The 11,835-nt window shown below is 43.8% G+C and overlaps 1 protein-coding gene across 6 annotated transcripts in view; it reads right to left on the reverse strand.

Annotated features, from left to right (window-relative positions):
- The window catches only part of znf185 (zinc finger protein 185 with LIM domain), a 16,841-nt gene extending 5,246 nt beyond the window's left edge, over positions 1–11,595 (reverse strand). For 2 of the 6 annotated variants that reach the window (XM_084943298.1, XM_084943279.1), the window contains exons 1-25: positions 10,482–11,429; positions 10,074–10,191; positions 9,865–9,972; positions 9,751–9,777; positions 9,463–9,519; positions 9,337–9,384; positions 9,172–9,243; positions 9,014–9,094; positions 8,768–8,827; positions 8,538–8,660; positions 6,845–8,461; positions 4,449–4,514; positions 4,251–4,325; positions 3,919–3,993; positions 3,622–3,696; positions 3,382–3,462; positions 2,998–3,057; positions 2,529–2,597; positions 2,106–2,156; positions 1,954–1,998; positions 1,282–1,347; positions 1,016–1,069; positions 824–892; positions 405–542; positions 99–140 (exon numbers count right to left, since the gene is read on the reverse strand). In XM_084943298.1, the coding sequence (XP_084799424.1) occupies positions 99–140; positions 405–542; positions 824–892; positions 1,016–1,069; positions 1,282–1,347; positions 1,954–1,998; positions 2,106–2,156; positions 2,529–2,597; positions 2,998–3,057; positions 3,382–3,462; positions 3,622–3,696; positions 3,919–3,993; positions 4,251–4,325; positions 4,449–4,514; positions 6,845–8,461; positions 8,538–8,660; positions 8,768–8,827; positions 9,014–9,094; positions 9,172–9,243; positions 9,337–9,384; positions 9,463–9,519; positions 9,751–9,777; positions 9,865–9,972; positions 10,074–10,191; positions 10,482–10,647 (3,443 nt within the window). In that variant the 5' untranslated portion in view covers positions 10,648–11,429. The other 4 variants (XM_084943325.1, XM_084943316.1, XM_084943289.1 and 1 more) reach the window with 4 other exon arrangements.
- Positions 11,596–11,835: the final 240 nt, after the last annotated feature.

Consider the following 11,835-nt stretch of genomic DNA (forward strand, 5'->3'; position numbering starts at 1 on the left):
TGTAACCTCCACTTATACATCTTCTCATGCTCTTAACGTAAGCCCTTCTAATCTCTACAGTTTTCAATCTCAATACGCAAAAAAACCCTTTTCCCTACCTGATGGTAGTGATGGTTGTGACCGTTTGTGTATCCTCAGTGCTACAAAAGAGACGAAATTCCTGCATTATAATGAGTTTGTACAGGTAAAGATAAGACAATATTAAAGTTTTAAAAGAAAAAAAAAAGAACAAGCTGAAAAAGTTAATTATTCTCCGACTGAGCCGGGAGGATGTTTCATCTTGTGTTCAGCTTTCTTTCAATTAAATGCTGGACAGCCACTGAATTTTAAGGTGCTATAATCACATCCTACTAAAATAGTTTCAAAAAGGTGCTTTAATGTGCATTTAATGAGCTTAACCATACCGAAGATACCTTCCCTGCTCCTCCTCTTGCTTCTCTTCTTCTTCTTCGTCGTCGTCCTCCTCCTCCTCCTCTTCTGTGGGGATGGTATAGACAGTCGGTGATGTCCATCTGTCCCACGGAGAGTCATTCTCAAGGGACCTTGAAAACAAACAAACAAAGACATAGCAGCATTGGAAGATGGCCGGTTCACATGATGTTTATTCTTCCAAAGACAAAAAAGGTAGAGGGGGGAGGGGTTGTTTACCACAGTTGTGAAGGAAAGTTGTAACAAATATATGTCTGACCTATTTTCATCAGCACCAGTGCACAATGTCTTCCGACTCGGTGAGCAAGGCGCTGCAAGAGTCTCGCTACTTCACCGCGGTGAAAAGGGAGGAGGTTACAGAAATAAAAAGGAGCCAATATCCAAGATCACTTACTTCCTCTCAAACATGATGACTGTCTGTTGATCTTCAGCTTGGCCTTCTGCTTCTGGTTGCGCTTCTTGGCTGAGAGGGGAGAGACATTGAAAGGCTTTTAACACGCAATGGACACGGATGGGTGAAAGTAGATGAATGAAGCACAGAGTGTATAGTGTGGGGGTGCAAAAGTACATCAAAGCATGTCATCACCTCTCCTCTGTGTTCGACTCCTGGGCTGTGCTGGTTTCCCATGACCGCTGAGTGCTGATGTTAAAACAGCCAAAGTGGGGAGAGATAGCAAGAGAGAGCGAGAGAGAGGGAAAGGATTTGGGAGTTGTGACAGATGAAGCACATCAGACAACGCTCAAGCAGGAAGGTTTGAGAAAAAGATTTCTGTGGGTCTGCACTTTCCCTTCCACTCCCATTTCTCAATCATAGATTCGTCACAGAAGTATGCAACTGAGTTGGTTCAATACCTTGTTTTGTCAGTGTTGAAAGGGATGATGTCATCTGCAAGGGACCGCAAGGCATTACTGCCCATACTGTCAGACAGACAAGAGAGAAAGCCATCAGAGCCACACTCACGAGTATTTCTTTCTTTCGTTCTTTTTCTTACATTTGCAGTTTAGTTTCCTATAATGAATCATTTCAGGGGCAACTTTGTTTCAGGTGCCAGAGAACGTTTCTACAGATTTCCCAATGGCAGGCAATCTCCCTTTCCTCACAGTTCCAGTGTAATTGGTGTGTAACTGTATGAATGGGTGCATAAAAAACTCATTGTGGAGGACTTTGTAGAACCCCCTAATGCTAAAAATGTCCTCAATACTCACAGTATTAATTTTTCTTAAGCTGAAACATGTAAGCAATAACAAACTTATTTTGTTTCTGAGCTCTTTTCCATTAAAGCAGGTAATGCACTAAAATTAAAATTAAAACAGAAAACAAATAAGTAAATCAGCTTGAGCATGTCAATAGATCCAGACTCCTGGTGCTTCTTGCATCACATCTACTGAATAACAATTCTTGCATTAACTTACAAACTAAAGCAGTTGTAGTAATGAGGAAACCGTGTGCTAACATGATGAAATCGGTGCCACAAACAGAGGTTACAGTATCGAAAAAGGGAATTTGCATTATCATTCCCGTACCTGTTGATGGAACTATCAGAGAGGGGCTGGCGCAGGTCAGAGGAGCTGGAATAGAGAAAAGTGTCTCATAATCAGAAACTGCTGAATTATGCATGCTGAGATGCTATCTGTCTTGCAGGAAAACAGTCATAGCTCCAAACCAATATGATTACCTGTTAGGGGATGTGGTCCCTATCGGATATGGATCAAATGGATCAGCCGAGCTGAAAAACAATTTCACACTGATTTCACTCTCAATTGTCAGCGTTGCCCATCTTGTGTCGAAGGAATTCTGATCACATTGACTCATAATGGAAAGATTTAATGCAGTTTGAATGGTAAACAGAAACACGGAGGGACGTGGGGCAAAACTCAATAAAAATCAGAATCAGGATGTTGCTGACAAATGGAAACACTATTCCACTGCTGAACAGCAAAATCTGCGGACTTCAGGATTTCTTCACCTAAGATTAACCCTTGAACAATTACACCAACCCGGTCATTTATATTATCAAGCTGGAGTGAAACCGTGTGTTATTATTTACTATTTTTAAGCACACCGGTTTGCATGTGACATGTGACAGTAAATAAACTACCTTGATTTAGTGACTACGGTTGTCACTGTTGTCACACGCGAGCTCCAGGGATCCGCATTGTCCTCTTCACTGCACAGCGGTGAGATAGAAGTAAGGAGGGCGGTACGGATGAATGGCATGATGGGAAGAGAAGAGAGGGCAAGTAAAGGTTAGTGTGGTTGTTCTCATACACTATTTAACATGTCTGTCCTTTAGTAAAGCTCAAGATGCACTGAACTATTTAGCAATCACAAAAACCATCTGAATAAAGCACAGACTTTAGCTTTGTATGCTGTCATGCTTTTTTAGGTAATGATCACAGTTTGGTCATTATAGTGACTCTGTGTCTCTGTGGGGTTCGCTGGCAGCATAGCTGCAGGCAGACTTGTTATAAATCATTACAAAGTGGGTGTATGGAATGCATTTCTTGGAAGGAACAGTTCTGCATAGATAGATAATTGTTTAAGAGCAGCCTGTCATCTCCCACTACCTTTGTGTTTCTTTGGCTGTCTTGTCTGTCTGCTTCTCCTCCTCTCGCTGCATGCTGAGGCTGGTGGAGACAAAACAAAGCAGCAATACTAATCAGTACAGAACATTCCCTTCTATTTCCAGTCGTGCTGCAGATGAAACCTGACTTTCCCTTTCAAAGTCAGTCGTTTCAGGAATTTGAGACTTTGGTTCTATTTAACGTGGAGCAGGAGGTTAAAATAGAAAATGCCAAACGGGAGCGGAGCCCTGATTTGTGGATCAAACTGAAGGAGGATGAGGGTTTATCAAAGTCTTTCAACTCAGCAAGCCGGGATGTTATTAATAATAAGGATGCATAAGCAAGGAGGGTGAGATGGGAGGAGAAGCCGGTCTGTCTCTTTCTCACCTGCGTGCCTCTGTGCCTCTTACAATGACATCATTTGCCAGAAGATCCAGAGTGCCGCTGGTCTTCACTGGGTTTGGCTTACTAAAGACATCAAACAGAAAATTCAAATATGGAGGAGAGTTCTCTTGAAACTCTACATCCAACTCTGGAAAGGTAAGCTGAGGTGGTATTTTGGTTTGCTACTGACAAGGAAGTTATTTTTACTCTTTTATTTCTTAGGAAAAAGAATTCTTCCTCTACCTGTCCATTCCACTAAGCAGATCCTGACTCCAGCGTCCTGGGCTGGGGGGAACAGGCTCTGCTGGCTCCTCTGGACTGCAGATGTAGAAAGAGGAGAGGAAGAGGAAGCAGAGAAGTTGATGAACAAAGGGGGATTTACGATTCAGTGGAGATTTCAGAGCTAGAACAGGCCAGTTGAGGTAAAGGACGGGCAGATTATAAGAAGCCCAACAGTGCCACCTTGTGAGAGTTATTCAAATATTTGCCACCGTGACAACTTTTTAATTGCGCAATCGTAACAATGTATATTTAACAAACCCATCACTGAAACCCAGGAGATCGTCTGTTATTGGTTCACAGTTGTTGAGCTCTGAAGCTGGCTTCTGTTCACCACTGCAGTACAGGAGAGGAAAAGATATATTAGTGCACCTGCTTTGGCAAGAAAGCACATATCTCTATATCAAATGTTTATGTGCCACTTAATCAGGCATAATTAGAGACACCCCTTGGTATCAGGCTTTTTGAGCGCCTGAAAATGAGATGTGCATTATTTTGTAATTACTTTGAAGTGAGCTCAGTGGCAGTTAGCCCTCATCAGTTTTCTTGCCAACACTGCTATGACAATAATGAGGAAGTTGTTGGTTTTATACCTGTTCTCTGTGGGGTGATCGTCCGCTGAGTCTCCTTTTTGGTTTGCCAGGGCTTCCTCATCATTCTTAAAGCTACTGAGGAAAAAAAAACAAAACAAAAGCTCTTATTATCAGATGGCATATTGTTGAGGCTGTGGGAACTAATGTGTCACTGCATTTCTGGTTTCTCCGGCTTTCATCTTTCTCTTCTGGAAGTACCTGGATGAACAGGTGTCGAAAGAAATCAGAGTGTCGGACAGAGCAGGGAGCATGTCAGCAGCGGAGCTGTGAAACAAGATGGACAACAAACACATCACATTCCAGAGCAGCTTTGAATTACACATGTGAAAGAATGAGAGCAAACACACCTAAACAAAGAAAACCATTTAAACCACTGAAAGCATATTTTCATAACAAACATAGCTTTGCTTACAAATCATGCTCGAGGCTCATTATATACATACAGTGGGGCAAAAAAGTATTTAGTCAGCCACCGATTGTGCAAGTTCCCCCACTTAAAATGATGACAGAGGTCAGTAATTTGCACCAGAGGTACACTCCAACTGTGAGAGACAGAATGTGAAAAAAAAATCCATGAATCCACATGGTAGGATTTGTAAAGAATTTATTCGTAAATCAGGGTGGAAAATAAGTATTTGGTCACCTCAAACAAGGAAAATCTCTGGCTCTCACAGACCTGTAACGTCTTCTGTAAGAAGCTTTTCTGTCCCCCACTCGTTACCTGTATGAATGGCACCTGTTTGAACTCATCATCTGTATAAAAGACACCTGTCCACAGCCTCAAACAGTCAGACTCCAAACTCCGCCATGGCCAAGACCAAAGAGCTTTCGAAGGACACCAGGAAAAGTATTGTAGACCTGCACCAGACTGGGAAGAGTGAATCTACAATAGGCAAGCAGCTTGGTGTGAAAAAATCAACTGTGGGAGCAATCATCAGAAAATGGAAGACATACAAGACCACTGATAATCTCCCTCGATCTGGGCCTCCACGCAAGATCTCATCCCGTGGGGTCAAAATGATCATGAGAACGGTGAGCAAAGATCTCAGAACCACACGGGGGGACCTGGTGAATGACCTGCAGAGAGCTGGGACCACAGTAACAAAGGCCACCATCAGTAACACACTACAACGGCAGGGAATCAAATCCCGCAGTGCCAGACGTGTTCCGCTGCTGAAGCCAGTGCATGTCCAGGCCCGTCTGAAGTTTGCCAGAGAGCACATGGATGATACAGCAGAGGATTGGGAGAATGTCATGTGGTCAGATGAAACCAAAGTAGAACTTTTTGGTATAAACTCAACTCGTCGTGTTTGGAGGAAGAAGAATACTGAGTTGCATCCCAAGAACACCATACCTACTGTGAAGCATGGGGGTGGAAACATCATGCTATGGGGCTGTTTTTCTGCCAAGGGGACAAGACGACTGATCCGTGTTAAGGACAGAATGAATGGGGCCATGTATCGTGAGATTTTGAGCCAAAACCTCCTTCCATCAGTGAGAACTTTGAAGATGAAATGAGGCTGGGTCTTCTAACATGACAATGATCCAAAACACACCGCCCGGGCAACAAAGGAGTGGCTCCATAAGAAGCATTTGAAAGTCCTGGAGTGGCCTAGCCAGTCTCCAGACCTCAACCCCATAGAAAATCTGTGGCGGGAGTTGAAAGTCCGTGTTGCTCGGCGACAGCCCCAAAACATCACTGCTCTCGAGAAGATCTGCATGGAGGAATGGGCCAAAATACCAGCTACTGTGTGTGCAAACCTGGTAAAGACCTATAGTAAATGTTTGACCTCTGTTATTGCCAACAAAGGTTATGTTACAAAGTATTGAGTTGTATTTTTGTTATTGACCAAATACTTATTTTCCACCCTGATTTACGAATAAATTCTTTACAAATCCTACCATGTGGATTCATGGATTTTTTTTTTTTTCACATTCTGTCTCTCACAGTTGAAGTGTACCTCTGGTGCAAATTACTGACCTCTGTCATCATTTTAGGTGGGGGAACTTGCACAATCGGTGGCTGACTAAATACTTTTTTGCCCCACTGTAGGTAGTTTTATGTTATATTGCTGGAGTGGTAGAAGCAGTATTAAGAGCTTTTACTTAAGAAAATAAAAGTAAAATTACATCCGGAGAAATATTTCCAGCTAAAACAGCTTTAAATACCCCAAAGTAAAACTACTCCAGGCAGATGAATGGTCCCTGTGAGGTTTTTATTGCTGTACTCTACATTACTGGAGCACTAGAAAGGACACATTAATGTGCAAGGAGAATTTTACTCTTGGAGCTGGTCTAAGTGGAAGTAATTTAGCTTCCTTTTCTAATGTTTCTTAGTGTGATCTTTAACAATCCACTGAGTAAAATTATACTATGTTGATCTTTGTCTGTAAAATACCAAACCAAATGCCATATAAAGCAAATAGTAACTTAATAGGTTATATAAGCTTATATAAATTGTAATGCGCAATTATAGATCAACACAGTTACATTAAAGCGCAAATTCATGCAAGAACTAGTAACATAACACCTGAGTTTATTCCATTCCACCTGTTGATGCTACAAAATGTGCCAGGACTGAATGGAAATCTGACCTTGGTTTTGGAGGCAATTTAGTCTGTGGCTCTGGTTCCATTTTGGGTTCAGGTTTTGTGTTCAGTCCAGATTCTATTACAGCAGGCACTGGGACAGGTGACTTGGTGACAGTGGAGGTCAGGACAGGAGACACTTTGACATCTGATTTTGCAGGAGTTGAAGTCACATCAGGGGACACAGGTGTAGGTGACTTGGTGACAGTGGAGGTTGGGACAGTGGAGGTCGGGACAGGAGACACGTTGACATCTGATTTTTCAGGAGTTGAAGTCACATCGGGGGACACAGGTGCAGGTGACTTGGTGACACTGGAGGTCGGGACAGTGGAGGTCGGGACAGGAGACACTTTGACATCTGATTTTTCAGGAGTTGAAGTCACATCCGGGGACACAGGTGCAGGTGACTTGGTGATAGTGGAGGTCGGGACAGTGGAGGTCGGGACAGTGGAGGTCAGAACAGTGGAGGTCGGGACAGTGGAGGTCGGGACAGGAGACACTTTGACATCTGTTTTTTCAGGAGTTGAAGTCACATCAGGGGACACAGGTGCAGGTGACTTGGTGACAGTGGAGGTCGGGACAGTGGAGGTCGGGACAGTGGAGGTCGGGACAGGAGACACTTTGACATCTGATTTTTCAGGAGTTGCAGTCACATCAGGGGACACAGGTGCAGGTGACTTGGTGACAGTGGAGGTTGGGACAGTGGAGGTCGGGACAGTGGAGGTCGGGACAGGAGACACTTTGACATCTGTTTTTTCAGGAGTTGAAGTCACATCAGGGGACACAGGTGCAGGTGACTTGGTGACAGTGGAGGTCGGGACAGTGGAGGTCGGGACAGTGGAGGTCGGGACAGGAGACACTTTGACATCTGTTTTTTCAGGAGTTGAAGTCACATCAGGGGACACAGGTGCAGGTGACTTGGTGACAGTGGAGGTTGGGACAGTGGAGGTCGGGACAGTGGAGGTCGGGACAAGAGACACTTTGACATCTGATTTTTCAGGAGTTGAAGTCACATCCGAGGACACAGGTGCAGGTGACTTGGTGACAGTGGAGGTTGGGACAGTGGAGGTCGGGACAGTGGAGGTCGGGACAAGAGACACTTTGACATCTGATTTTTCAGGAGTTGAAGTCACATCCGAGGACACAGGTGCAGGTGACTTGGTGACAGTGGAGGTTGGGACAGTGGAGGTCGGGACAGTGGAGGTCGGGACAGGAGACACTTTGACATCTGATTTTTCAGGAGTTGAAGTCACATCGGGGGACACAGGTGCAGGTGAGTTGGTGACAGTGGAGGTTGGGACAGGAGACACTGCAGGGGTCGACTCAGGGGACTTTTGATTAGATGATATTGGGGGTTTTGATGGTGGCCAAAGATCAACCAGAGGCGTTTTAGTCTGCCCAGACTCTTTGGGTTGTGGCTCTTTAGAGGCTACTTGAAGACAATCTTTGATTAGCTCAGGGAGGGGAGCAGCCACCTTGGTGTCAAAAGTTGGCTGTTCTTTTGTAACAGACACTTGAGGGGTCTCTTCTTTTGCAGGCTCTGGGGTGGCCTTCTTCTCCAACTTTGGAGCAACCGGCTCATTAACACTCACAGCAGCAGCTGTCTTAGTGCTGGTGTCAACACTGTAAACCACAGAGATAATGAATCAAACTCAAATCACTTGTTGCACTGGAAATAGAAACATGGTGCAGGATTTACATTTTCTGAGGTTCGGGCGCAGGCTTGGATGCAACAGATGTGACAGGAACAACAGGGGATGGCAGCACAGCGCTGGCAGGTGCAGGAGTCTCAGAAGGCTCATCATCATCAGTAATCTCCACCCTGCACATTTTTAGTCAACCACATGATGGCACAAGTAGAAATGCATGCAAGTGTAGAGCACATATTTCACATATTTTTTCTTTTTGCCTCTAGGAAAAAGGGCTTACCTTGTAGCCACAAATGCTGGACTGCTATTGCTGAGCGATGTGTCGGGCATTTCTTGAGACCTTAGAGTTTTGAACACAAAGTCTGTGTGAATGCCTTCGTAAGTGCTCAGCAAGGCACGTCAATGAAAAGAATTTCCCACTGCATGGGAAGTTTTAAACATATGCACTGTTCTTTTATGAAAGCATTACAGAAACATGCTGTATCTCAAGATAAGCATTAGAATAGTGGCATGAGAAAATACGTACTCGTATTTCTTTGCAGCTGAAAGCACGTAAGACCGTTGCCTGGCTGCAGATTTCTTCAGAACATTACTGGCTTTCTCCGTCCTGCAGAATGAATCAGAATAATGTTAATGTAATCTCTTTCCCGGGTGTCTAACTTCAGGATGCAAGGAGAGTCTTACCGCTTCTCCTGCTCCTCAAGGCTAAGCTGGCCCTCCTGTTTCTCTGCAGCAGACCGCACAGTGTGGGGGGCTCTGAGGAACAGAAGCACAAACATGCACCTTGTGAAAAGACTCTCATCCAGCTGCCAGCAGTTAAACTGGGACTCTGAATTTACGTTTGCTCACATTTTCTTGTAGGTCTCTGAAGGCTTTTTGTTGAATTGCGGTGTTTTGCTGCAATAAAACCAGATAATAAGTAATGGAGGAAAGGTCAAACTGCTTGTTGATGCTGTGTGGTTCAGCTGCTCTTACCTAAAGCCGTTAGATGGTGAGGATGGAGGAGGCTTGTCCACTTTAGTGAAAACACCCCTGAAGAAAAAGAAAGAAAGTCCTGAACAAGCCCTTATTTCTTTATACACTTTGTGTGTGTGTGTGTTTTGTTTGTTTATTTTTAAGTGTTCACTGTGATGGTGACTGAGACTCCACTTTGGCTGACTAAAATCTCTGTTTTATAAATATATATGTTTTTATATGCTTTGTGGTAAACGTATTTTATAACCCAGATGGTGGTGCTCAGAATATCAGAAGCCTTTCTCTTACCTGATAAGGTATCCGGATGTTGGCTGCCTAAACTCAAAACAGAGACTTGTTATCAGCACAGTCATGTTTCAAAGAACTGCAGATAAGCCTGTGACATTAAAAACCTGGGTTTACCTCTCGGTGTCAGACTTGGTTGGTGGCGGAGTAGAATTTGTTGGCGAAGACACTGGACTGGTGTCAGCAGGGGCTCCGCTCAAACAGCTGGCTTTAACTTCTGCTATCCTGCAATGGAATTTGGTTTTATCTTATTTTTATTTATTTCCTTTGTGACAGAGTAGAAGATAACGGGATGATGGGTATCGTGCTTAAACAGGGGTGTTTACCATGGTTTCTCCTCCTGCGTTTCATCCTTAGAGTCATTGCTGCGTTGCAACCAGCTGGCGTCTCCCCTCAGCCTTGTCCGGACTTTGGTGGTACGCAGCACGGACGCTCTGTCTCCCTCTGAGATACAAACATGTGCATATCACACACCCGCACACAAGCTCGCATTTGAGATATGATACACACTATATGCTGCATCATAATGACAGCTTAATAATTGTCTGCTTGATAGCTTCTGAGATATAGTCCCCCTTTGGGCCAGAAGACACTATATCATCAACCACTTGTAGTTTGCCTTAAATCAGGGTAATAAGTAAATTTATAGCCAAGAGCCCAGCACAGATGCATAATACTCCCAGCTTTTATTGGAGGAAACACATCATCTCACATTAAAATCAAAATCTGCTCACCTTTTGACATGCTTGTTTCACAGGGTTCTCGCTCTCTTCTTTCTTCTCTTTTCTTTGCAGGCCACCAAATTATATATTCAGAGAGATGATTGGCATCTTGTAAAAATAAGGCGTGTGATGTGAGCAGCGAGTTGCAACTTTGTTCCCATACTATGTCCCCTCCCATTGAGAAACATGTGCTGTGTCAAACATTCCTCAGTTTCATCCTTAAAACATGCCGACGATCCTGTCTGTCCGCTTTCCAAAATATGCAGCGACTGACCAAATATGAATGGACGCAGATAGGCATTCTGTGTATCTGACACTCTGTAACAATATAAACTGGCCCACATAAGATTAACCTGATTACACAAATATTGCTTTCTATTCGCTCATTTCCAAATGAACTGAGCCCCAGCTATTTAGGATCAGAAAACAGAAACGAGTTGCTCAGAGGCAAGCTTACGTCCTCAGGGGAACTTCAGTAGAAAGAGGAAAATACTAATGAAACAATCACAAGTGTACCCTTATCTGAAAGTAGACACAGAGTAGAGCTTATGCAAAACTGTGGAGTATTGTTAAAGTCAGAATGCAAATATCACTTTTTTAAAAAAAGTCCTTCCTTAGGCTGTGAATTCATTCCCTTTGGAGTAAGTCGGCACAATATCTCTTGAGGATTTTCCTGAATATTGGTGACAGAACAAACTGAGGGCTCAGAGACCATATTTATCTTCGGTTTAGCACATCAGTCTATAAGAGATAAATGATTAATGAAAGCCAATAGCATTTTAAAGCAAGCCCCGAGCACGATAGGAAGCAATCTTGGCAAAGAAACACCCAGAAAATGAGAGGGCAGACACTCATAATGAACACTTTCAACAAACAGTTTATGTAACCTAACCAATCCGATCACTCTGACACTTTTAAAATACACAAAATATCATGGCATGAATAAGTGAACACCAGAGTTCCTACCTGCTGTCACTTTATATCCAGCACAGGAAGATTTGTTGAGAATCTGTGTCCTAGTGAGTGTGGTTGGTGTGAACAGAGGAAAAGTCTTTCTCTGTCTAACAGGTGTCTCAGCCCGACGTATTAGCCAACAGGTACAGGCGTGAGCACTAACAAGCCCAGCCAGTCAAGGGAGGTAGATATGGGGTGGAGCAGCGTGTGTTTGTCTATCCACTTGTGTGTGCGTAAGAGAGGTTGCTAAGAATTAATTTCTGTTTACTACATCTGGGCTTTGTTCATGGATGACAGCAAGCACATACCTGTCGCACAGGTGGCTGGCAATCAATGCTTTGAATGAGCAAGGCATAGGGGCAACGACAAGGTGCACTGCATGGCAAACATAAACGAAGCGACACACAGCAAC

Source organism: Perissodus microlepis, chromosome 2 (genome assembly GCF_051167445.1).
Source record: "Perissodus microlepis isolate ML-2025 ecotype Zambia chromosome 2, ASM5116744v1, whole genome shotgun sequence".
Lineage (NCBI taxonomy): Eukaryota > Metazoa > Chordata > Actinopteri > Cichliformes > Cichlidae > Perissodus > Perissodus microlepis.